Consider the following 26040-nt stretch of genomic DNA (forward strand, 5'->3'; position numbering starts at 1 on the left):
GGTTGCCAGTTTGGGGTTTCCAAAATTTCTATCCATTTCTGGGACTGGCCGTGTTCCCACTGCTGTGCTAATATTTGCTTACAGAGAAAACACAGCAACCAAATTCTCCACCCACTTTGGCCCAGGGCCATTCCGTACACTTCACGTACAAACCTTTTTGGTCTTGTGCTGTATTTTATTTCATTTAAATTATCTTTTTAGGTTGTGCCATGTGGCATGTGGGGTCTTAGTTCCCCTGCCGGGGGTCGAACTCAGGCACCCTGCATTGGGAGTGTGAAATCTTGACTACTGGACTGCCAGGGAAGCCCTTGGTATTGAGCTTTATAGATGGAGCACACAGTGGGGAAGGGTCCGCCTACTGTCAACCATGTTGGTGATGGCGAGACTGTGCTCATTTTATTTACGACATGCTCTCAAGGGCTCGGCGTCCTGTGCTGGCCTGGCCATGCTGGACTCCAGCTTGGTGATAGGACGTGGGTCCACTGGCCAGCTCCTTGGTCCCTGCTTTGTGACCCTGGGTGGGGTCTTTTGCCTCTCTAGCCCTCGGTTTCATTGATAACCAGCTCAGTGCAGTTCTGTGCAAAGATTCTGTGGAGTGGTGTACTTAAAGATCCTAAGGTCAGGACCTCCCTAGTGGTCCATGTTAAAGATCTTCATCTTGCAATGCAGGAGGTGCAGGTTCGATCCCTGGTTGAGGAGCTAAGATCCCACATGCCTTGTGGCCAAAAAAACACCAAAACATAAAACAGAAGCAATGTTGTAACAAATTCAATAAAGACTTAAAAATGATTCACATCAGGGGCTCCCCTGGTGACTCAGTGGTAAAGAATCTGCCTGCCAACGCAGGAGACATGGGTTTGATCCCTGATCCAGGAAGATCCCACGTGCCGAGGAGCAACTAAGTCCACATGCCACAACTACTGAGCCTGAGCTCTGGAGCCCTCGAATTGCACCTACTGAAGCCCAGACACCCTAGAGCCCATGCTCTGCAACAAGAGAAGCCACTGCAATGAGAAGCCCACGTGCTGCAACTACAGGGTAGCCCCTGCTCAGCACAAATAGAGAAAAGCCTGAGCAGCAAAGGAGACCCAGTGCAGCCAAAAATAAAGTTACATTAATAAAATAATACTGCATTGTGTATTTGAAAGTTGCTGAGAGTAGGTCTTAAAGTTCTCATCATAAGAAAAGAAAAATGTTTAACTATGTGAGGTGATAGATGTTACCTAGACATATTGTGGTCCTTTCACGGATATATTGTTAATATATTGTGTGTGTTAGCCACTCAGTCGTGTCCAACTTTTTGTGACCCCGTGACCTGTAGCCCACCAGGCTCCTCTGTCCATGGAATTCTCCAGGCAAGAATACTGGAGTGGGTTGCCATTTTCTTCTCCAGGGGATCTTCCCAACCCAGGGATCAAACCTGGGTCTCTGGCATTGCAGGCAGATTCTCTACCATCTGAGCCACCAGGGAAGCCCGATATATACATACATCAAACGGTTATGTTGTACGCCTAAGTTTAATGCTCTATTGTATGTCAATTATTTTTCAAAAATAAAAAAAGATTAAATATTTTGGGGTAGTAGTAAGAAAAGGAACACATAAAAATATATTCAGAATTATAGATGCCATGGAAAATTTGCCTGTCGACTCAGAAATGAATACTTGCTGTGTGTCAGGCAGTGTGGTAAAATGATTTAGAGTAAAAGTCTGCAAACCAGCCCAAGGGCCAATACTATCCAAAGAATTTGACTTTTGGCATGACTCACAAGCTAAGAATCTGTACATTTTTAAAGCAAAATTACACAACGGAGACCTCCTGAATCCTGCAAAGCTGAAAAGACTTACTATCTAACCCTTTACAGAAATAGCTTGCCAAACTGCTTGAGACCACCATACTGGCCTTCTTCCTGTTCCATCTTACTGCTTAGACTTAACTGTTTCTCCCAGTACTTAAAGATGGGAACAAGGATGAATTACTGATATTCAAGGACGTGGTTGAAACTCACAGGCATGGTGCTGAGGGAAAGAAGGAAGATGCAAACACACCCACACTCTGATTCCCTTTTGATGAAGTTTCAAAACCAAAACTAAAGCTATGATGAGAGAAACCAGGCGGGCAGTTGTCCTGTGGGTAGGGACAAAGAAGGGACCCTCGGAGACTTGTAGCGGTTGGAATCGCCTCTAATATATCTCGGTAAAGAAGTTGATTACAGGGAGTGTGTGAAATATGAAGGGCTTCCCTGGTGGCTCAGACGGTAAAGAATCTGGCTGCAAGTGTAGAAGACCCAGATTTGATCTCTGGGTCGGAAAGAGTGTGTACATGCCCCCAAACCCACTGAGCTGTCCCTTTAAGCTTTACGCTTGTGAATAACACGTCAATACAAATTAAGAAAGAGAAAGTAGCATGGTGGTAGAGATGTGGGAAGTAAGCCCTTCTGTTCACTTCCGGGGGGAGTGCAAACAGGGATACTCTTTCGGACAAAAAAAATCTCTGGTAGTGTTTAGTAAGAGTGAGAGTGTTTCTTCTCCATGTCTGAAAAGGTCCAGAAGTTCCTGTTCTTTGTAGCTACCCTAGAAACTCTTAGAAACCCTTTCAACGAAGTCACGTAGTCTTTTTTTTTTTTTGGCCCCAGTTCAGTTCAGTCACTCAGTTGTGTCTGACTCTTTGCGACGCCATGGACTGCAGCACTGCCAGGCTTCCCTGTCCATCACCAACTCCCGGAGTTTACCCAGACTCATGTCCTTTGAGTCGGTGATGCCATCCAAACATCTCATCCTCTGTTGTCCCCTTCTCCTCCAGCCTTCAATCTTTCCCAGCATCAGAGTCTTTTCAAATGAGTCAGCTCTCCACATCAGGTGGCCAAAGTATTGGAGTTTCAGCTTCAGCATCAGTCCCTCCAATGAATATTCAGGGTTAATTTCCTTTAGGATTGACTGGTTGGATCTCCTTGCAGTCCAAGGGACTCTCAAGAGTCTTCTCCAACACCACAGTTCAAAAGCATCAGTTCTTTGGCGCTCAGCTTTCTTTATAGTCCAACTCTCACATCCATGCATGACCACTGGAAAAACCATAGCCTTGACTAGACAGACCTTTGTTGGCAAAGCAATGTCTCTGCTTTTTAATATGCCGTCTAGGTTGGTCATAGCTTTTCTTCCAAGGGGCAAGCGTCTTTTAATTTCATGGCTGCAGTCACCATCTGCAGTGATTTTGGAGCCCCCCCAAATAAAGTCAGCCACTGTTTCCCCATCTATTTGCCATGAAGTGATGGGACCGGATGCCATGATCTTTGTTTCTGAATGTTGAGCTTTAAGCCAAATTTTTCACTCTCCTCTTTCACTTTCATCAAGAGGCTCTTTAGTTCTTCACTTTCTGCTATAAGGGTGGTGTCATCTGCATATCTGAGGTTACTGATATTTCTCCCGGCAATCTTGATTCCAGCTTGTGCTTCCTCCAGCCCAGCATTTCTCATGATGTACTCTGCATAGAAGTTAAATAAGCAGGGTGACAATATACAGCCTTGACGTACTCCTTTCCCAATTTGGAACCAGTCTGTTGTTCCATGTCCAGTTCTAACTGTTGCTTCCTGACCTGCATACAGATTTCTCAAGAGGCAGGTCAGGTGGTCTGGTATTCCCATCTCTTTCAGAATTTTCCACAGTTTATTGTGATTCACACAGTCAAAGGCTTTGGCATAGTGAATAAAGCAGAAATAGATGTTTTTCTGGAACTCTCCTGCTTTTTCCATGATCAAGCGGATGTTGGCAATTTGATCCCTAGTTCCTCTGCCTTTTCTAAAACCAGCTTGAACATCTGGAATTTCACGGTATTGTTGAAGCATTGGAGAATTTTGAGCATTACTTTACTAGCGTGTGAGATGAGTGCAATTGTGCGGTAGTTTGAGCATTCTTTGGCATTGCCTTTCTTTGGGATTGGAATGAAAACTGACCTTTTCCAGTCCTGTGGCCACTACTGAGTTTTCCAAATTTGCTGGCATATTGAGTGCAGCACTTTCACAGCATCATCTTTTAGGATTTGAAATGGCTCAACTCTTTTGGCCCTGACCAGAGGTCAAACCTGTGCCCCCTTGTGGTGGAAGCATGGAACCACTGGACCCTCAGGGAAGCCCCATCACCTGATCCTTTCATCAATCCCATGAAGCAGGTGCTGTTACCGTGGCTATGTTACAAGGGAAGGAAACTGAGGCATGGCTCAGAGGACTCGCCCGTGGCCCCATCTCATAGCTGGTAAGTATCAGAATAAGGATTTGAACCCAGCACTCACTCAGACTCCCCCTCCCCGTCCCCTGCTCTGTGTTCATAGCCACTAACGTATAAGGCGTCCATGCCTGTTTGGGGGGGAACATTGGCAGCAACCAGCTTGTCCAATAACAGCTGCTGTGCTCAGTCATGTCTGATTCTTTGTGGCTCCATGGACTGGAGCCCCCCAGGCTCCTCTGTCCATGAGATTCTCCAGGCAAGGATACTGGGCTAGATACTGGGTTGCCATTTCCTTCTCCAGGGAACTTCCCTACCCAAGGATGAAACCCACATTTCCTGCATTGGCAGGCAGAATCTTTACCACTGAGCCACCTGGGAAACCCCTGAACAATGACAGAGGACTCAACAAACTGTGATATAGCAATGCTTAATGAGACCACAACACACTTTAAAAGAACAGAGTTTGGGGACTTCCCTTGTGGTCCAGTGGTTAGGTCTCCGTGCTTCTACTGGAGGGGGAATGGTTTTGACCCCTGGTCAGGGAGCTAGGTTTCCCCAAGCTGCATGGTTTGGTCAAAATAAAAAAGTCTGGGTTACATATACTGGCTTAGAAAAACGCTGGAGACAGTTACCAACTTATGCTAAGTTGCTTCAGTCGTGTCTGACTCTTTGCAACCCTATGGACCATAACCTGCCAGGCTCCTCTGTCCAGTGGATTCTCCAGGCAAGAATATCAGAGTGGGTTGTCATTTCCTACTCCAGGGATCTTTCCAACCCAGGAATGGAATCCAAGTCTCCTGCCTCTCCTACTTTGGTAGGTGGGTTCTTTCAACTAGCTCCAACTGGGAAGCCCATAGTCACCCAGAATAAAGCTAAATATTGACACCATCGATGTCCAGGGTCAGCAAACTACTATCACTGTCCATCCCACTGCCTGGTTTAAATAAAGTTGTAAATAAAGTTTTATTGACACACAGCCACACTCATGTATTGATGTATCACCTGTGACTGCTTTGGGGTTACAAGGAATGGCAGCATCAGGTAGTTGTAATAAAGACACTATGGTCCGTAAGACGGACAGTATTTTACTCTCTAGTCCTTCACAGGAAAAACTTTGCTGACTTCTGGCCAGTTTGGATAAACAGCAAAGCCAGACCAAAGTGAGCTGAAGACGACTGAATGACTGAACAACAATAAACCTACCAGGAACGGTTGTTTTAAGATATGGATCAGATGACCACCAAGATGTGTTTGGTGTGGGAACAGCCATGTTATGGGTGCTTCAAAAAGTAGGTGTGCGGGTGTGGGGAGAGGTGTGGGAAGATCGGTTGGATGCCTTCTCCCTGTCCAGCTCTGGAGGCCCCAAGGGCATGGACCACTTCTTCCCCCACCCCGACCCCAAGGTGTCCCCAGAGCCTAGGCATGCCTAGCACACAATATGGGTTCAATAAAATTTCTCCCTCTCAGGAGACTAGGAATAAGTGAGGCATCGTGGTGGGTGGTGGGGGGGGCAGGCCGACGGAGTAGGACTTAGCATCTACATAATTTACATTTCATCTCTCTCCCAAAAACCTTTCAGTGAACTTTGGCCTGGAATCCTTGCACTGCTTGGGAGATCTAATGATAAAATTCAGGGTGTCCAATGTACCAATTAGGGGGAAACCCTCATATCTTTATTCTCACTGACTCTAACTGATATTTATCATTTCCTCAATTATGGATGAAGTTCTTGTGGCTTTGTCTCAAGTAGAAAACCACAGACATTTTCATATCAGGTCACATGGCCTCAGGTGGCTCAAAATACGGTTGACCCTTGTTACTATTGAGAAATCACTGGAGGGATGAGGTCTTGCTAATGTGGTGATACACACAGAGGTGGAACCCTAAGTTCTGTTTGTTTGCTTGGGTATAGCTCTATTTCAGAAGTCTTTTTGAAGTTATTGTCTTGCAAGTGTTTGAAAGCAATGCTTTAATGTGGTGAAATATAAACATGAAACTTACCTTTTAGCCTTTTTTCTTTTCCCTTTGGTTTTTTTTTGTTTTGGCAGCACCATGTGACATGTTGGATCTTGGTTCCTAGACCAGAGATCAAAGCCACACCCCCTCCGGTGGAAGCGAGGGGTCTTAGCCACTGGACCACCAGGGAAGTATCACCTTTCAACCATTTTTAAGTGCAAAGCTCAGTGACATTAAGTACCTTTACTTTGTTGTGAAACCATCCCCACCATCCATCTCCTGGACTTTCTCATCTTCCCATACTGAAACTCTGTCCCCACGAAACACCGACTCCCCCTCTCCCTGCTGGTGGCACCTACCACCTCCTTTCTGTTTCTATGAATCTGACCCTCCTAGGGGCCCTGAGTGGAATCACACAATATTCGTCCTTCCCTCTCTAGTTGATCTCACTGAGCACAATATCTTTAAGGTTTCACATCGTTGTAGCCTGTGTCAGAATTTCCTTCCTTTTTAAGGTTGAATAATACCTCATTGTGTGGGTAGACTCCATTTCATTTATCCATTCATTCAAGGATGAATCACTAAGCTGTATTTTTTAAAAAGTATTTTAATAAGTATATTTCATATACATGGCTGAGTCCCTTTGCTGTCCATCTGAAACTATCATAACATTGTTAATCGACTATACTCCATATAAAATAGAAAGTTAAAAATATATATATTTCAACATAATGGACTTTGTTGTAACCTCCTGTATTGGGTTTGATGAATCTAACAAATGGTATTTTTAAAATAGAAGTGTTAAAAAAATAAAATAAAATAAAATAGAAGTGTTGTTGCTCAGTAGCTAAGTTGTGTCTAACTCTTTGAGACCCCATGGATTGCGGCACACCAGGGTTCCCTGTCCTTCACTATCTCCTGGAGGTTGCTCAAACTCATGTCCATTGAGTTGGTGATATTATCTAACCATCTCATCCTCTGCTGCCCCCTTTTCCTGCCCTCAGTCTTTTTCAGCATCAGGGTCTTTCCCAATGAGTCAACTCTTCACATCAGGTGGCCAAAGTATTGGAGCTTCAGCTTTAGCATCAGTCCTTCCAATGAGTATTCAGAGTTGATTTCCTTTAGGATTGACTGGTTTGATCTCCTTGCAGTCCAAGGGACTCAAATTGAAGTATAGTTGATTTACAATGTTGTGTTAGCTTCAGGTGTATAGCAAATTGAAAAACATGCATATATTTTTCAGATTCTCTTCCATTATAGGTTATTACACGATATTGAACATAATTCCCTGTGCTCTACAGTAGAACCATATTAGCTGGTTGGGAAGATCCCCTCGAGGAGGGCAAGGCAACCCACTCCAGTATTTCTGCCTGGAGAATCCCATGGACAGAAGAGCCTGGTGGGCTATAGTTGGCAGGCAGCAGTCCATAGGGTCGCACAATCGGACACAACTGATGCAATTTAGCACTCATGAACCTATTAATCCTAAATTCCTGATTAACCCCACCCACACTCCTTTTCCTTTGGGTAACCAGAAGTTTGTTTTTTATAACAAATGGTATTTTGATAAGAGATTCCAGGTGACAAAGAGGCCCAGTAGAAGGTATTATTTATGGCTTTTGTAGGCACCTTCCTCCATTAAAAAAAAAATTACATTTTACAACTGTGTTGGTTTAAAGACATATGTAATTTAAGCTAGATTATACATTTTTTTCCTTTCTGATTTTAAAAGAAATTAAAACATTTTCATGGGTCCCTCTGAGCACGATTGGCTCTGAGCACTGTGGTTTAATTGTGCCAGATAGATATGTAAGCCCTGGGTCTAGGACCTTCCAAAAGGTTAGGACCCCTGTGAATTTAATTTTATATGTATTTTTTATTACTTTTTTTGTTTGTTTGTTTTTGGTTACAGGCTTTAGTTAGTTCTGCTCCCGGTGAATTTTAAAACGTCACGTTTGTGGCTTTAAGAGAGGCCCTCTTGCAAATTCCCTGGCGGTCCTCTGGTTCCGACTCTGCCCTTTCATTGACGAGGGCCTAGGTTCAAGCCCTGCTGAGGGTACTAAGATCCCGCTGGGTGACTCGGCCAAAATATATATATATATATATATATATATATATATATATATATATGCGCCATCATGCTGTCTGTCCCTCTTCCAACCACAAAAGCGTCCCCAAACCCCTCCAGGGTGGCCATGATTCCCACTCTCACCCCTGTCCCCAATTATCCCATCCCTTTTGTTTTTTTCCTGGAAAACATTAATTATCCATTGAGATGCACTAAATTGTGGTGCTTTCTCACTAGACTGTGGGTCCCCGCAGACAGGGTTTTTGTCCCTGCGGAGCCCCGTGGTGGTCTCCCGGGCTCGGGCCTCCCAGAGGTCCCCAAATACGGTCTACGTGGCAGCCGGGGAGGTAGAGAGGACGTCGCTGGGGCGCCTCAGGGACTTTCCCTGTCCCGCTGGGAAAGCGTGATCTCACCCGGTTCCTCCCTCCTCGCCGGACGCGGAAGGGGCGGGCGGAGGCCGTGCGCCTGGGGCTACAGGCGCGCCCTCCGCGCCCTGCCATCCGCGGGCATCGCCACCAGGCCATCAGGCCACCAACATCCGCCCCGAGGACCCGAGCAGTGCGGCCGGTCGCCCCCGCGACCCCAGGTAGGTGAGGAAGGGGCGAGGGCCTGGGGGGATGGGAGAACCCCGCAAGCCTGCATGGGCAGGGGGCCTGGCACCCAGCAACCCTCACCACGGGTCAAGGCCAGTTGCCCTCCTTGGGAGCTTTGAACGTCCTTGCGATGCATGTTCAGGTACCCCGCCTCAACGCTGCAGCTCCCCTCCCTGGCCCAAGTCCTCCTCCCCCCTACTCTTCCTCAACACCCGGAGTCCTCCCCAGCAGGCTCTGTTTCCCTCCCAATACCCCTTTCCTCCTCCTCCTTTCTGATATCTTCTCCAAACGGGGCGCTCTCTCTGCCCCAGCCCGGGTTCCTCCCGCCCCGGGATCGCCACTCACACCGCCCTCTCCTCCAGGGCACTGAATCCCCACTTTTTCCAGGGGCTTCAGGGACCCCTTCCCAGGCGCAGCGCACTTCTTTCAGTGGGTCTCATTCATCAGATGGGTGCCATCCCATTCAGATGGGTCTCCAGGAATGATCAGCTCCTCACTCCCTAGACCTCCCCATGGGGTACCAGGTTAGTTGGTACTGGCCCAGGATTGGATCCAGGTCTGCTCAGTTGTGGCTGCTGGCACCACTCAGGGCCTGGCTGGCCCCAGACCTTCTTGGCGCCTGCACTCTTTCCCTCTCCTTGTGGCTGAGCAGGGATTTGGGGGAGGGGCACCCCCTGTGACCTGGGCAGGCTGAGGTGTGGGTTCTAGAGTTTGGGGGAAGATTGGTGGAAGCCCCAGGCTCCAGAGCCTGCCCCGGGCTTCTGTGTTCTCCTCTGAATTAGGGTCATTCATTCATCCTTCAACAAACATTTATGGAGCACCTGCTGTGTGCCAGTAGACAGTGTTCAGTATGTTGGGCACACAGTAGGGGCCAAATAATGTCCTCATGGAACCACAGTGGGCAGAAACTGTGACTCGTGTGTGTGCTAAGTGCGGAGGGCAGGTATCTGATCCCTTCTTTAGTGGACAGGCTTGATAATTCCTCAGATCCAGGCGTGGGAAGGGGACTGCACATAGTAGGTGCTCAGTGAATAAAGGGGGCTTTATTCTGATGACTCAGATGGTAAAGCATCTGCCTGCAATGCAGGAGATGCGGGTTCGATCCCTGGATCCAGAAGTTCCCCTGGAGAAGGGAATGGCAACCCACTCCAGTATTCTTGCCTGGAGAATCCCATGGACAGAGGATTCTGGTGGGCTACCATCCATGGGGTCGCAGAGTCGGACAGGACTTAGCAACTAACGCCCGCAATGAATAAAGGCAAGGACCCTGTAGCCAGGCTGTCTGGTTTAAATTCCTGCCTCTTTACTTTCTACCTGTGTGATCCTGGGCAAGTCACTCAGCCTGTGTGTGCCTCCCTTTACCCCTGGTAAACAGGCAGTTTTTGAAGTAGTCTTAACTCACAGGGTTGGCTTTTGCTTTGCAGAATGTGTGGCTATAGCAGGTGCTGAAGAAACACTTATTGAATAAATGCCCTTTGAGTCTCCTACATGTTTTCCAGAGATAGTCTGGTTATATTTTAACTTCCATATCTCTTTGGAGCTTTTTAAAAAAATATCTATTTATTTCACTGTACCAGGTCTTAGTTGAGGCAGCCAGGATCTTGGGTCTTGGTTGCAGCATGCAGGATCTTTAGTTGCAGCAAGCAAAAATCTTAGTTGCAGCGTGTGGAATCTAGTTCCCTGACTAGGGATCGAACCTGGGCTCCCTGCATTGGGAGTGCATAGTCCTAACCACTGGACCACCAAGGAATGCTTTATTATATTGTTACTCTAAACCCTCACACATGACAAGGGCCCCTTTCCTGCTGGTTTTACACACAAGGAAACTGAGGCTGAAAAACAGGCTCCTACAAGCTGGCAGGTGGCAGAGCCAGGTTCCCCACTCTTGTGGCTGCTCCCCTGCCGCCCAGGTGCCCACTGTCAGGCTTGAAGTGGACTTTGCCCTGGAGGCCGTGGAAAGTAGGGCAGAATGAAAGCCAGGTTTCCTGAAGGCTGGGGTGACCGCTGAGCAGGGCATGTTGAGTGGATGGGGAACACGCTGGGGGAGACAGTGTCTAGGGAGGGGACACTGAGTCTGGGCTTAGGCTGGCAGACAGGGAGATGGAGAAGAAAGAGGGTGTGATTTTAGGCAATTTGCCAAGAGGGCAAGCAGGAGTGGTTGTGCCTGGGTGGTTCTCAGTCTGACTGTGCTGCGTACTTTTGCACAAACCCAGCCCTGAGCCTCTGCTGCGGGGGCCTCTGGCTCGGGGCCTCAGCTGGGGCGGGGGGCCAGGGTGGGGCAGTCATCATTCATTTGGAGGCTCATGGGACCATCAGGATGTCCCAGGCATTGGTCTATACCATCTCTACATGGATTAACTCATTAGACCTATGGCAGCCCTCGTAGGAAGGGCTTATCTTTGTACCCAATCCACAGAGGAGGAGCCTGAGGCACCGATGTGTATATGGCCAGCCCAAGGTCATAACCTGGGGGAAGTACAGCTGAGATCTGAACCCCAAGGGTACTCTCTCTCTGACTGCTCTCTGTTGCCCTGGAGGTGACTCATTTCAGATGGGTGATCTGTAAAAGGGGGCAGCCTTTGGCTCCCAGACCAGTGCAGCCGGCAGGGTCTCGCTGGCCATCCAAATTCCAAGAGAAACCAAAACATCTGAGTTTCACACACAATCTTCTCTGTTTAACGTTGGCAGCTATTTCAGATTGACTTCTCACACTGTTGCTGGTGTAGTCGGGAGTTGGTAAGTTTCATTTTTCCTTTTTAGCATTTTTTAAGATTTTTTTTTTTAAATGTGGACCATTTTAAAAGTCTATTGAATGTGTTACAACATGGCTTCTGTTTCACATCTTGGTCTTTTGGCCATGAGGTTATGTGAGATCTTAGCTCCCCAGCCGAGGATCGAACCTACACACCTGTCATTGGAAGGCGAAGTCTTAACCACTGGACCACCAGGGAAGTCCCTCCTTTTAACGTTTTATAGACATAGGGCCTGAATTCAGAATAGGACACAGATCCTAAGTATTGAACTTGAATTTTCGGAGTGATCACTGCATGAAATAGAACTTAATGTCCAGCCCCTCTCGTGTCCCGTCCTTCACACTCTATCAGCTGTTGCCCTTTATCAGTTAAAAATTGGAGGGTGCATGTCAACATGTGTCTGATTTTTTTTCTTTTTTAAAATTAATTTTTATTGGAATATAGTTGATTTACAATGTTGTGTTAGTTTCAGGTATACCGGAAAGTGAGTCAATTCTACATATACATATAGACAGTTTGTTTTTTTTTAAGCTTCTGTTCCTGTATATGTCATTACAGAGTACTGAGTAGAGTCCCCTGTGATTTTTTTCTTTTTAAGTTACTACACACACAGCTGTTTCTAGGAGCCACTGAGAGGTGGAAAGAAAGTTGATCCAAGGGTCAAACTGCAAGTAATTTTGATATTTCCATAAGTTTTGGCTGACTTGGGGGCCCATCTGAAAGTAAGATTGTTGTCCTTTTTGATCCATTCTGTCGATGATGGTAACTCACATCAAAGGTAGGAGAAAGTATTCCCTTTGCCTTTTTCTTACTGCTCACTTGTGCCTGCATTATAGCAAGTTGTCTGTCTTCCACTTTCCTCCAGGACTACTCTGGCCATGAGCTCATTGCATGGGCTATTTTAATTATAACTAGATAAATCTGTTTCTCAGGCCATGTAACCAGGTCCATGGAAGCTGGAATCTCTGGTGATACACTTTGGAGACCACAGGGTTAATGAGTTTAGATTCGGGCAGCCTGGGTTCCCGTCCATCTGTGCTCCTTACATACCTTTTCTCATGCTAATTCTTTTTTTCCCCCCTAATATTTATTTATCTGGCTGCACTGGGTCTTAGGACATTAGTTCCCTCACCAGGTATCAAACCCAGGCCCTCTGCCTTGGGAGCACAGAGTCTTGACCACTGGACCACCAGGGAAGTCCCATTCTTGTACTAATTCTTCAAGATCTGGTATGTATTTTTTCAGATCTCAATTCAAACACTTTTATATATATATATATGTACATAGTTTAAGTGAAATCTGAGCCTACTGAAACAAAGTTGGGTTTAACGGGGTGAAATTTTTTCTTTTTTCACACTGCCCAACTTTTCCATTTTCATTTCAATTCAGTCGCTCAGTCATGTCTGACTCTTTGCGACCCCATGAACCACAGCACACCAGGCCTCCCTGTCCATCACCTCCCGGAATCCACCCAAACCCATGTCCATCGAGTTGGTGATGCCATCTAACCATCTCATCCTCTGTCGTCCCCTTCTCCTCCTGCCCTCAATCTTTCCCAGCATCGGGATCTTTTCCAGTGAGTCAGCTCTTTGCATCAGGTGGCCAAAGTATTGGAGTTTCAGCTTCAACATCAGTCCTTCCAATGAACACCCAGGACTGATCTCCTTTAGGATGGACTGGTTGGATCTCCTTGCAGTCCAAGGGACTCTCAAGAGTCTTCTCCAACACCACAGTTCAAAATCATCAGTTCTTTGGCGCTCAGCTTTCTTTATAGTCCAACTCTCCCATCCATACATGACCACTGGAAAAACCATAGCCTTGACTAGACGGACCTTTGTTGGCAAAGTAATGTCTCTGCTTTTTAATATGCTGTCTAGGTTGGTCATAACTTTCCTTCCAAGGAGTGATTTTGGAGTCCAAAAAAATAAACTCAGCCATTGTTTCCACTGTTTCCCCATCAATCTGCCATGAAGTGGTGGGACCGGATGCCATGATCTCAGTTTTCTGAATGTTGAGCTTTAAGCCAACTTTTTCACTCTCCTCTTTCACTTTCATCAAGAGACGCTCTTTAGTTCTTCTTCACTTTCTGCCATAAGGGTGGTGTCATCTGCATATCTGAGGTTATATTTCTCCCAGCAATCTTGATTCCAGCTTGTGCTTCTTCCAGCCCAGCATTTCTCATGATGTAATCTGCATAGAAGTTAAATAAGCAGGGTGAGAATATACAGCCTTGACGTCCTCCTTTTCCTATTTGGAACCAGTCTGTTGTTCCATGTCCAGTTCTAACTGTTGCTTCCTGACCTGCATACAGATTTCTCAAGAGGCAGGTCAGGTGGTCTGGTATTCCCATCTCTTTCAGAATTTTCCACAGTTGATTGTGATCCACACAGTCAAAGGCTTTGGCATAGTCAATAAAGCAGAAATAGATGTTTTTCTGGAACTCTCTTGCTTTTTCCATGATCCAGCGGATGTTGGCAATTTGATCTCTAGTTCCTCTGCCTTTTCTAAAACCAGCTTGAACATCTGGAAGTTCACAGTTCACGTATTGCTGAAGCTTGGCTTGGAGAATTTTGAGCACTACTTCACTAGCGTGTGAGATGAGTGCAATTGTGCGGTAGTTTGAGCATTCTTTGGCATTGCCTTTCTTTGGGATTGGAATGAAAACTGACCTTTTCCAGTCCTGTGGCCACTACTGAGTTTTCCAAATTTGCTGGCATATTGAGTGCAGCACTTTCACAGCATCATCTTTCAGGATTTGGAATAGCTCAACTGGAATTGCATCACCTCCACTAGCTTTGTTCGTAGTGATGCTTTCTAAGGCCCACTTGACTTCACATTCCAGGATGTCTGGCTCTAGGTCAGTGATCACACCATCGTGATTATCTGGGTCGTGAAGATCTTTTTTGTACAGTTCTGCTGTGTATTCTTGCCACCTCTTCTTAATATCTTCTGCTTCAGTTAGGTTCCTGCCATTTCTGTCCTTTATTGAGCCCATCTTTGCATGAAATGTTCCCTTGGTATCTCTAATTTTCTTGAAGAGATCTCTAGTCTTTCCCATTCTATTGTTTTCCTCTATTTCTTTGCATTGATTGCTGAGGAAGGCTTTCTTATCTCTCCTTGCTATTCTTTGGAACTCTGCATTCAAATCGGTATATCTTTCTTTTTCTCCTTTGCTTTTCACTTCCCTTCTTTTTACAGCTATTTGTAAGGCCTCCCCAGACAGCCATTTTGCTTTTCTGCATTTCTTTTTCTTGGGGATGGTCTTGATCCCTGTCTCCTGTACAATGTCACGAACCTCCATCCATAGTTCATCAGGCACTCTGTCTATCAGATCTAGTCCCTTAAATCTATTTCTCACTTCCACTGTATAGTCAGTCATAAGGGATTTGATTTAGGTCATACCTGAATGGTCTAGTGGTTTTCCCCACTTTCTTCAATTTCAGTCTGAATTTGGCAATAAGGAGTTCATGGTCTGAGCCACAATCATCTCCCAGTGTTGTTTTTGCTGACTGTATAGCGCTTCTCCATCTTTGGCTGCAAAGAATATAATCAATCTGATTTCGGTGTCGACCATCTGATGAGGTCCAAGTGTAAAGTCTTCTCTTGTGTTGTTGGAAGAGGGTGTTTGCTATGACCAGTGCATTCTCTTGGCAGAACTCTATTAGCCTTTGCCCTGCTTCATTCTGTACTCCAAGGCCAAATTTGGCTGTTAAAATTGAATACAATGTAATATTTACTTTCTCCCTGGCAACTTGTAGCCACATTTCCAGTGCTCAGTAGCCACACAAAGCTGGGACTGCCATAACAAAGTCCCTCAGGTGTGGGGCTTAAATACCAGAAATTTATACTCTCATGGTCTGGAAGCTGGAAGTCCAAGGTGATGGTGTAGGCAGGGCTGGTTCCCTCTGAGGCCTCTCTCCTTGGCTTGCAAATGGCTGTCTTCTCTCTCTGTGTCCTCAAGAGATCCTCTGTCTGGGGTGTCTGTGTCCTAATCCCGTTTTATAAGGACACCAGTCTTATTGGATTGGGCTTTCCAAGTGGCTCAGTGATAAAGAATCTACCTGCAATGCAAGAGATGCAGGAGACCTAGGTTTGATTCCTGGGTGGGAAGACCCTCTGGAGAAGGAAACAGAAACCCACTTCAGTATTCTTGCTTGGAGAATCCCATGGACAGAGGAGCCTGGCAGGCTACAGTCCGTGGGGTTGCAAAGAGTAGGACACGACTGAGTGACTGAGCGTGCGCGAGTGTGCGCCCGCGCACACACACACACACACACTTAATGGATTAGGGCCCCACCCTAATGACTTCTGGAGAAGGCAATGGCAACCCACTCCAGTACTCTTGCCTGGAAAATCCCATGGACGGAGGAGCCTGGTAGACTGCAGTTCATGGGGTCACTAAGAGTCGGACACGACTGAGCGACTTCACTTTCACTTTTCACTTTCATGCATTGGAGAAGGAAATGGCAACCCACTCCATTGTTCTTGCCTGGAGAATCCCAGGGATGGGGGAGCCTGGTGGGCTGCCGTCTCTGGGGTCGCACAGAGTCAGACATGACTGAAGCGACTTAGCAGCAGCAGCAGCTAGTGACCTCATTTTTACCTGATTACCTCTGTAAAGATCCCGTCTCCACTGTAGTAATATCCTGAGGTCCTAGGGGTTAGAGTTTTAACATCTAAACTTGGGGAGGGGGACCCAATTCAACTACTGACAGCCAGTTAGGATTCCCTGGTGGTCCAGTGGTTAAGACTGTGCTTCCAGCGCAGGGAGCAGGGATTCAGTGCTTGGTCAGGGAACTAAGATTCTGAATGCTGCATGGCAAGGCCAAAACAAACAAACAAACACAACCAGTTATGTTCCATAATAATTATATGGGCCAGTGTGTGTTTCAGTCATATTCAGCTCTTTTCGATCCTACAGACTGTAGCCCAGCAGGCTCCTCTGTCCATAGGATTCTCCAGGCAAGAATACTGGAGTGGGTTGTCGTTTCCTCCTCCAGGGGATCTTTCTGACCCAGGGAATGAACCCGCGTCTCTCATGCCTCCTTCGTTGACAGGCAGGGTCTTTATCACTAGCGCCACCTGGGAAGCCCATTTGGGCTCCAGTGACAGGCATTTTGGTTCTAGGATGAGAAACACCAGTGGTATCGCACTGTTCTGCCCACCCCTAACTGTGCAATCAAAGTTTGCCCCTCCGTGGAATGGAAAAAGAAAAATCTTATACCTCTTTTGTAGCCCAGGTGTTGGCAGACTCTTTCTGGAAAGGATGAGAGTATCTATTGTCATCTGGAGGGGCTACATGATCTCTGTGGCAGCTGCTCAGCGGAAAGCAGCCCTGGGCCCCAGGTCAATGAGTGAGCGCGCCTGTGTTCCAGGACAGCTCCACTAAAACAGCCTGTGGGCTGGGCTTTGTGACCCCTGTCCTAGGCAGTTGAACACAGTGTCATCGGGGCAGGCTTAAAATCTGACGGAGAAGAGGGAGTGAGCTGTGGGGATACCAGGGGATACACAGTGTTCTAGGCAGAGGAGCAGCCCGTGCAAAGGCCCTGAGATAGGACCGTGTCTGGCAAGTTTGAAGGACCGCAGGAAGGACAGTGTGGCAATTAAGAAATATAATATACTAGGTTGGGACTTCCCTGGTGGTCCAGTGGTTGCGACTCTGCGCTTCCACTGCAGGGGGTGCAGGGTTGATCCCTGGTTGGGAAAACTAAGGTCCCACATGTGGCGCAAATAAATACACTTGTCTGTATATTATGTATATATATGGCTTCCCAGGTGGCTCAGTGGTAAAGAATCTGTCTGCCAATGCAGAAGACCCAGGTTTGATCCTTGGATCGGGAAGATCCCCTGAAGAAGGAAATGGCAACCCACTCCAGTATTCTTGCCTGGAAAATCCCATGGACAGAGGAGCCTGGTGGGCCACAGTCCATGGGGTCACAAAGATTTGGACACAACTGAGCGTGCATTTTTTTATATACATATACCTACTTTGTTGCCATATATTTGCTTTTGACAGAAGTAAAAACATTTATGAAAAGAAAAAAGGAACTCTTTGCAGTAATATATGGCTCATATTTAGTTTTTATGGAAAAATAATTCAGAAACCAAGGAAGCACATAAGCAATACTTGTTCTCCTTTTTATAGTTATGACTCTATTTAAAAAAATATATATTTCTTTATATATTATTTATTTGGTCGTGCTGGGTCTTAGTTGCGGCATGTGGGATCTAGTTCCCTGTCCAGGGATTGAACCTGGGCCCTTGTATTGAGAGCTTGGAGTCTTAGCCAAGGGACTGCCAGGGAAATCCCTTTACTATTGACAAATGAAGCACTGAAATGTTGACCTTCAGTCTAGTGGACAGAAGTGGTTTTGTCGCTTTGCTTTTGTCATATATTATACATAATAATAGTATTTTATATACAATATAAATTGGACTGGATTGTCAGCTCCAAGAGGAAAGAGTATTCCTTTTTTATTCTTTCTGTCCTGATATGATCAGTAGTGTTCAATACATGGCAAATGCTGGAAAATTACGTCTTGAATGAATAAATGAATGTTATGTATATATACTTTCCTCCTCTTCACAGACTTCCTTTATTACTTGCAATAAATATGTTTAGAGTTTTTAGTCTGTGGATGGCACAATGGCTTGCTTTTTTTTTTTTTAAGCTCACCAGGTCTCTTAAAAATATCTGAATCGATTGCTAACTTGGCACAACTCAGCAGATTCCTGAAAATCTGCTTTTCTGGCTTGTCTTGAAATGTTAGCAAATGTGGTCCTGCTGAGCCCATTTGTCTTCTTGGCAATACGCATGAGGCAAGGCCACCGCATTTAGACAGGTTGAGGTGGTTCTAGGTTTTCGAGTTAAAGCCCAAGTGCCCTCTCCCCCACACCCCGAGACCCACAAGACCCTGCATGACCTGCCCGTCCCCTGCCTGCCCTCCCCTCCTCCCTCTCTCCTCCTTGCTCAGTCTGCTTCAGCTCCACAGGCCTCCTCAGTGCTCCTCCAACACACCAGACACAGTCCAGCCTCAGGGCCTTTGCACAGGCTATTCCCTCTGCCTGAATCTCTCTTCCCTCAGATGTTCGATGGGTGGCTTTCTCCACGTTTGTGTCCCGTTGAAATCTCTCTTCTCATCAAGACCTCCCTAAACCACGTTGTTTAAAACTGCGCACGGAACTTCCCCTGTGCTCCAGTTGCCGAGACTCCGTGTTCCCAGAGCAGGGGTCCCAGGTCAGGGAAGTAGATCCCACATGCCGCAACTGAGACCTGGTGCAGCCAAATAAATACATATTAAAAACAAAACAAAACTGCACACACCCACCCCTTGATTCGTGGAGTCCATGACCCTCCTCCCCTCCTTGTTTCTCTGTGGCATTTATACAGTATAAATGTGATATACCGTGAATTTCACTCATGTCTCTGTTGACCACTTGTCCGCCCCACTAGGAAGTCAGCGCCATTTTGGGGGGTCTCTGTTATTTCTCCATCCCCATAAGCATTTCAACATGTCAGGCTGCTTCAATTTTCAAAAACAACCCGACAGCTGCTCACCTCCTCGTGGGTTTCCCCCAGCACCGCCTCACCCTCTGCCCCTTCTTGGCCACTTCTCCTCTGCCCACTCTGCTCAGTCATGTCTCCCTCAACCCTCCACCCTCTGGCTCTCTCTGCTCTGTGCCTGGCTTTCCTGGAATCATTGACCTTTGTCCTGGGCCCTATGACATTTGCTCAAAATGAATTTGCAAAAAAAAAAAAATGCTGAGGCATTTATACAGTGACGTGTGTGATTTGTCAGTCAAGGGGATTGATGGATGAATCAGCTCTTGATCCAGACCAGGGTTCCTCCACGTCAGGGCTTAGCAGCATGTAGGGCCAGGTCATTCTCTTGGGGACAGGGGGGTCATCCTGGGTGCTGTGGAATATTGAGCTGCGTCCCTGGCACCCACCGACCCAATGCCAGGAGCCTCCTTTGATGCAGTTGTGACAACCAGAACTGTCCCCAGATGTTGCCAAGTGTCCCCTGTGGGGATAGAGTTGTCCGTGGTGGAGATGCACTGGTTTTGGCTCTTGCAGGGGTGCAGTTCTCATCCTGGGCACCAGGGTGGAACAGGAAGTAGGCATAGTTGAGGGGCAAAGAATGTGTTCTTAGCCCCCTGGACTGGGAGTGAGGCTGTGCATTTATACAGGTCTGAACGTGATATACCTTGAGCACCTGGGGACTTAAATTTGGGGGTTTGGGACACTTTTCATGGTGTCTTGTTCTGTGCCCTTGGGAGAAACCTTCTCTCCATGCCTGCCTTTTTTTTTTTTTTTGCCACACCACGTGGCTTATGGGATCTTAGTTCCCTGGGCTGCTGTGCTGTGCTGTGCTAAGTTGCTTCCACTGTGTCTGACTCTTTGTGACCCCCGTGGACTGTAGCCTACCAGGCTCCTCTGTCCATGGGATTCTCCAGGCAAGAGTACTGGAGTGGGTTGCTATGCCCTCTTCCAGGGGATCTTCCCGACCCAGGGATCACACCCAAGTCTCCTGGGTCTCCTGCATTGCAGGTGGGTTCTTTATCACTAGTGCCACCTGGGAAGCCCTTAGTTCCCTGACCAGGGATCAAACCCAGGCTCCCCTGCAAGTGGAAGTGCTGAGTCCTAACCATTGGACCATGAGGAAAGTCCCTCTTTGCCTGTTTTCTTTTTTTATTTATTTTTGGCTGCACTGGGTCTTTGTTGCTGCATGGGGGCATCCTCTAGTTGTGCCAAGCGGGGGCCACTCTGTAGCTGCAGTGCCAGGGTTATTCATTGAGGTGGCTTCTCTTGTTGCAGAGCGCAGGCTCTAGGCACTCAGGCTTCAGTAGTTGCAGCCCAAGGGCTTAATTGCTCTGAGGCACGTGGGATCTTCCTGGACCAAAGATTGAACATGTGTCTCCTGCCCTGGCTGTGCTGTGCTGTGCTTAGTCACTCAGTCATGTCCAACTTTTTGCGACCTCATGGACTGTAGCCCACCAGGCTCCTCTATCCATGGGGATTCTCCAGACAAGAATACTGGAGTGGGTTACCATGCCTTTCTCCCAGAGATCTTCCCAACCCAGGGATCAAACCCAGGTCTCCTGTATTGCAGGTAGATTCTTTACCAGCTGAGCCATAGGGAAGCCCAAGAATACTGAAGTGGGTAGCCTATCCCTTTTCCAGCGGATATTCCCGACCCAGGAATTGAACTGGGGTCTCCTACATTGCAGGCAGATTCTTTACCAACTGAGCTATCAGGAAAGCTGGTGGTTGTGAGGCAGACAGAAAATGTAAAAGGTTTAACACACAGGAAAAGGTCACCCAGTGGCCAGTTCTGTTGTGGGGGGACATGGAGAAGACAGACTGGGATAGAGAGCCAGGGTGGTTACCGAGGGCTCCCTGAGGTGGTGTCATTGTACCTGGGGGCTGAGGATGAGATTTGGGTCACCCAGGCAAAGGTCTGGGTGCTCCAAGAAGAGGGAATGGTGTGTGAAAAGAGCCTGTGGTGGGAACCAACTTGGCATTTTTCAAGAAATGGAGAGAAGAGGAGAGAGCCTCCAAAGGCTCGGCAGCAGTGTTAGTCATAGACCTGACCCTTGGTCATGATTAACTTCATAGTAATAATGAAACATGTATCAGTTAGCTATTGCTACATAACAAATTACCCCAGAACTATGTGGCTTCAAAACACAAACATTTATTATCTCACACAGTTTCTGAATATTAGGAATCTGGGGGTCAGATGAGCTGGATGGTTCTGTCTCTAGGTCTCTGATGAACCTGCAGTCAGGCTGTCTTCCTGGCTGCATCATCTGAAGACTCAGCTGGGGCTGGATTCTGAGACTGGCACCCCCATGTGGCTGGTGGTGGTGGTGGTTTAGTCACAATTGACTTTTCTCTCTGAACCACTGTTTGGTGGCGGTGGTGGTTTAGTGGCTGGTGGTGAGAAGCCTCAGTTCCTCCCCAGGTGGGCCCTTTATATCATGGTTTGCCCCTGACAGAGTGACAGAGAGAATGACTAAGAAGGAAGCCAGTGTCTTTTATTTATTTTAAAACATTTTATTTATTTTGGCTGTACCATATGGCATGTGCCATCTTAGTTCTCCAACTAGGGATTGAACTCACACTCCCTGCAATGGAAATGCAGAATCTTAACCACCAGACTGCCAGGGAAATCCCAAGCCAGTGTCTTTCATAACCAATGTCACAAGTAATGCCTCATCACTTCTGCCACATTCTATCAAACTCACAGAACTCTAGGACCACATTGGAAGGACCATCCCAGACTGTGAATACCAGGATGTGGGGTCACTGGTGTCACCTAGGAGACTGACTTCCTGAGTGACAGGTATTGAGTGCCTGCTGGCTTCCATTCATGGGACTCAGAACTTTCCATATGTTAACGCTACTCAGCTCCCTGAAACACTCCCATAAGTGGGCTTATTACCATCCTAATAGGCAGTATAGTCTTGTGGTTAAGCACATTAGCCCCAGCCTCTGGAACCAGACAGCTGGGGTTCAAATCCCAGGTCTGGGATTTCTCTGGCAGTCCAATGGTTAAGACTCTGTGCTTTCACTCAAGGGGGCGCAGGTTCCATCCCTGGCTGGGGAACTAAAATCTCCTATGCCATGTGGAAAATATCGAACAAACAACTAACAAACCCCAGATCTCTCACTGGCTGTGACTTGGGGCAAATGACTTCACTTCTCTGGCTTACCTTTTCCCTCTGTGAATGGAAAAAATATTAGTTGCTCAGTCATGTCTGACCCTTTTCCACTTCATGGAATGTAGCCTGCCAGGCTCCTCTGTCCGTGGGATTCTCCAGGCAAAGATACTGGAGTGGGTAGCCATTTCCTTCTCCAGAGGATCTTCCTGGGAATGGCTACCCACTCCAGTATTCTTGCCTGCAGACTTTCCAATTGTGGCACTTGGGCTTTAGAGCCTGGGCTCAGTAGCTCTGCTGCACGTGGAATCTTAGTTCCCCAATCAGGGATCGAACCCACATCCCCTGCATTGCAGGGCAGATTCTGAACCACTGGACCACCATGGCAGTCCGGGTCTGCTGGGTTTTGGTGGCATTGGGGTGGGGGGGGGGTGACGTCTGTACTGCCTCTCAGAGCCCCCTTTCTGGTGATAAGCATGTCTTTCTGCTTCACAGGTCAGTTCTACAGCCCCCAGGGGTCCTGGTGCCCGTGAGCAGGGTGGAGACACCGGGCCTGCAGCGCAGCGGGGCGGCGTGCGGAACATGACTTCATCATCCAGTGTTTCTCCCGCAGCCGCTGGAGGCTACGCCCACCTGAGCCCATGGCCTGCACCGGCCCTTCGCTCTCTGGCGCCTTTGACATTCTAGGCGCCGCGGGTCAGGACAAGCTCTTGTATCTTAAGCACAAACTGAAGACCCTGAGGCCTGGCTGCCGTGGGGCGTACCTCCTGCACGCCATGGTGCTCCTGAAGCTGGGCCAGGAGACCGAGGCCAGGATCTCCCTGGAGGCACTGAAGGCGGATGCGGTGGCCCAACTGGTGGCCCGCCAGTGGGCTGGTGTGGACAGTACCGAGACTCCAGAGGAGCCCCCAGACCTCTCCTGGGCCGTTGCCAGGGTGTACCACCTTCTCACCGAGGAGAAGCTTTGTCCCGCGACTATGCGGGAGGAGGCCTACCGGGCAGCCCTCCGGGCTTTCAGATCCAGGGACGACCTCCAGCTGGGGGAGCTCCAGGAAGAGGCCCGGGACCGGTGCGGGTGGGACGTCCTTGGGGATCTGGGAGGAGTCCAAACACTGCGTTCCGATCTGGGCTGCCTGCCGCCGTCCTCGGCCTCACTTTCCCGGACGCGCAGCGACCCGCGGCCCATAGAGCATCTTTCCGGCTGGAGCACAGCGTGTTCCCTGAGATCCACTGGCAGCCCGGCCTCCCTGGGCAGCAACTTGGAAATCAGTCAGTCGCCCACCATGGCCCTCCTCAGCGTGCACCACAGCCACCACGGGCCCAGCAAGCTGTGTGACCATCCCCAGGCCAGTGTGGTGCCCGAGCCTGCCCCTATGGGTTGCCAGGAACCCGAGGAAATGAGCTGGCCCCCATCGGTGGAGGCTGCCGACTCCCCGGTGCGGCCGAGCAGCCCAGGCCCCGGGCTTCCCGAGGTGACCACCGATGCCTGCCCCGCCAGCCCGCACGACCCACCGGAAGTTCCGGAAATCAGCGCCCACTATCCGGTGGAGTGTACGGATGTGCCAGCAGCCCCGAAATCTCTCCCCTCGCCTTCCAAAAACGCCTGCCTAGTCACAGATCAGACGCCAGTCCAACTTTCAGAGGAAGACACCGCTTACCTGTCGGCTCAGCCACGCCCACCGACTCCTTCCATGCCCCAAACATCCCCGTCTTTTCCTTCCGCATCGACGTCTCCCTTTCCTTCTCCATCGACCCCTCCTGAGGCTCACCCGACCCCTTCTAAGGCTCACCCGACCCCTTCTAAGGCTCACCCGACCCCTCCTAAGGCCCACTCGACCCCTCCTAAGGCTCACCCGACCTCTCCTAAGGCTCACCCGACCTCTCCTAAGGCTCACCCGACCGTCTGGAACCCAGAGCCCCCTCCTCCGGAGCTGGAGTCGTCCGAGCAGAAATTCTATAACTTTGTGGTGCTCCACGCCAGTGCAGACGAGCACATTGCACTGCGAGTGCGCGAGAGGCTGGAGGCGCTAGGCGTGCACGATGGGGCCACGTTCTGCGAGGATTTCCAGGTGCCCGGGCGTGGCGAGCTGCACTGCCTGCAGGATGCTCTAGACCACTCGGCATTCATCATCCTGCTGCTCACCTCCAACTTTGACTGCCGCCTGAGCCAGCATCAGACGAACCAGTCTCTGATGAGCAGCCTCACGCGCCACGGATGGCAGGACTGCGTGATTCCCTTCCTGCCCCTAGAGAGTTCCCTGGCCCAGCTCAGCCCCAGCACGTCTAGCCTGCTTACCGGCCTGGTGTTGCTGGACGAGCACTCCAAGATCTTCGCCAGGAAGGTGACCAACACCTTCAAGCCCCAGATGCTGCGGGCCCGCAAGGCCAAGTGGAGGAAGGAACAGGATGCCCGGGCACTGCGGGAACAGAGCCAACAGCTGGAAAGTGAGCGGCAGCACGCAGCGGCATGGGGCGCGGCGTACTCGGCTTACGTCCATAGCTACCTGGCCTACCAGACGCAAGTGGAGAAGCTCCAGGTTGCTTTGGCGAACTACATGCCATTTGGGACTCAGCTGCCCTTTGGGGGACAGGGGTCCGTAGGAACCCCACCATCACCCTTTCCCACCCTGCCCGGTCATCAGCCACCTCCCCTTCCTCCTTGGCTGGGGGGCACGCCCCCACCAATCTTCCCGCAACCCCCGCCGACCTTCCCGCAACCCCCACCAACCTTTCCGCAACCCCCGCCAACCTTCCAGCAACCCCCACCGGCCTGCCCACAGCCCCCGGACTTCTCACAGGCACCACCTGCACGCCCTCAGAGCCCTGGGCTCCAGCCTCTCATCATACACCATGCACAGATGGTACAGCTGGGGGTCAACAACCACATGTGGAATCAGAGAGGGACCCAGGCACCCGAGGACAACACGCGGGAAACAGAATGACCTAGTGACTGGACCTGATGACCTCGACTTTGACCACCCCCCTTCATCTCTAGGGGGTGGTGGAACACAGGGTTGTTTGCTACTTTCAGGACACTGCAGGGGAGAACTTCCATCTCAGGAAATAGGGCAAAATGGGCCCCATGACTTTCTGGCCCTGCTGCTGCTGCTGCTAAGTCGCTTCAGTCGTGTCTGACTCTGTGCGACCCCATAGACGGCAGCCCACCAGGCTCCCCCGTCCCTGGGATTCTCCAGGCAAGAACACTGGAGTGGGTTGACATTTCCTTCTCCAGTGAATAAAAGTGAAAAGTGAAAGTGAAGTTGCTCAGTCGTGTCCCACTGGAACTGGAGGTGTCCAGAACTGGATATGAGTTTACAAATTCTCTCTCTTCCCCTCTCTCTAATGGTGGTGATGGGGAATGAGCTGGGGGTATGGGTATGATGTTTCAATTGTAATAAATATTTATTGAATGCTTTGATAGCATCATTGTACTCGGGAAGGCCTGCTCCTTGCCATTTGTCAAGATAAAAACGTGGCTAGTGGGACTTCCCTGGTGGTCCAGTGGTTACGACTCTCTGCTTCCAATGCAGGGGGCACGAGTTCCATACCTTGTCAGCGAACTGAGATCCCACATGCCATGCTGTGTGGCCAAAAGCAAAACAAAAAACAGGTGGCTACTATTGCCATAAAAGGAACAGGAGCTGAAAATTTGGTTTCACTTCACTGGTCAGGATGTAGTTGCGTGGACTATCCCCAGCTGCAAGGGAAGCTGGGAGATATAATCTTCTCATGGGCCATGTGCTTTGCCAAGAGTGTTGGTTCTAATGCTAGAGAAGGTGGGGAGAA

At 48.8% G+C, this 26040-nt stretch overlaps 1 protein-coding gene and 1 non-coding gene across 5 annotated transcripts; one reads left to right on the forward strand and one right to left on the reverse strand.

The window, feature by feature from the left end:
• The first annotated feature begins 8675 nt into the window (after positions 1-8675).
• TICAM1 (TIR domain containing adaptor molecule 1) lies at positions 8676-25513 on the forward strand. 4 transcript variants are annotated; one of them, XM_070373884.1, is made up of 4 exons: positions 8677-8829; positions 11525-11572; positions 12188-12367; positions 22750-25513. In XM_070373884.1, exon 4 carries the CDS (start codon positions 22896-22898, stop codon positions 25194-25196), a length of 2301 nt encoding a protein of 766 aa, XP_070229985.1. In that variant the 5' UTR covers positions 8677-8829; positions 11525-11572; positions 12188-12367; positions 22750-22895; the 3' UTR covers positions 25197-25513. The 4 variants fall into 4 exon arrangements, with proteins under 4 accessions (XP_070229984.1, XP_070229985.1, XP_070229983.1 ...); XM_070373882.1 differs by lacking the exon at positions 12188-12367; XM_070373883.1 differs by lacking the exons at positions 11525-11572; positions 12188-12367 and having other exon boundaries at positions 8676-8829.
• TRNAG-CCC (transfer RNA glycine (anticodon CCC)) lies at positions 10513-10585 on the reverse strand. The gene has a single exon. It is a non-coding gene; the product is annotated as a tRNA-Gly (tRNA).
• Positions 25514-26040: the final 527 nt, after the last annotated feature.

The sequence above is a fragment of the Bos mutus genome, chromosome 7, assembly GCF_027580195.1.
Source record: "Bos mutus isolate GX-2022 chromosome 7, NWIPB_WYAK_1.1, whole genome shotgun sequence".
Classification (NCBI taxonomy): domain Eukaryota; kingdom Metazoa; phylum Chordata; class Mammalia; order Artiodactyla; family Bovidae; genus Bos; species Bos mutus.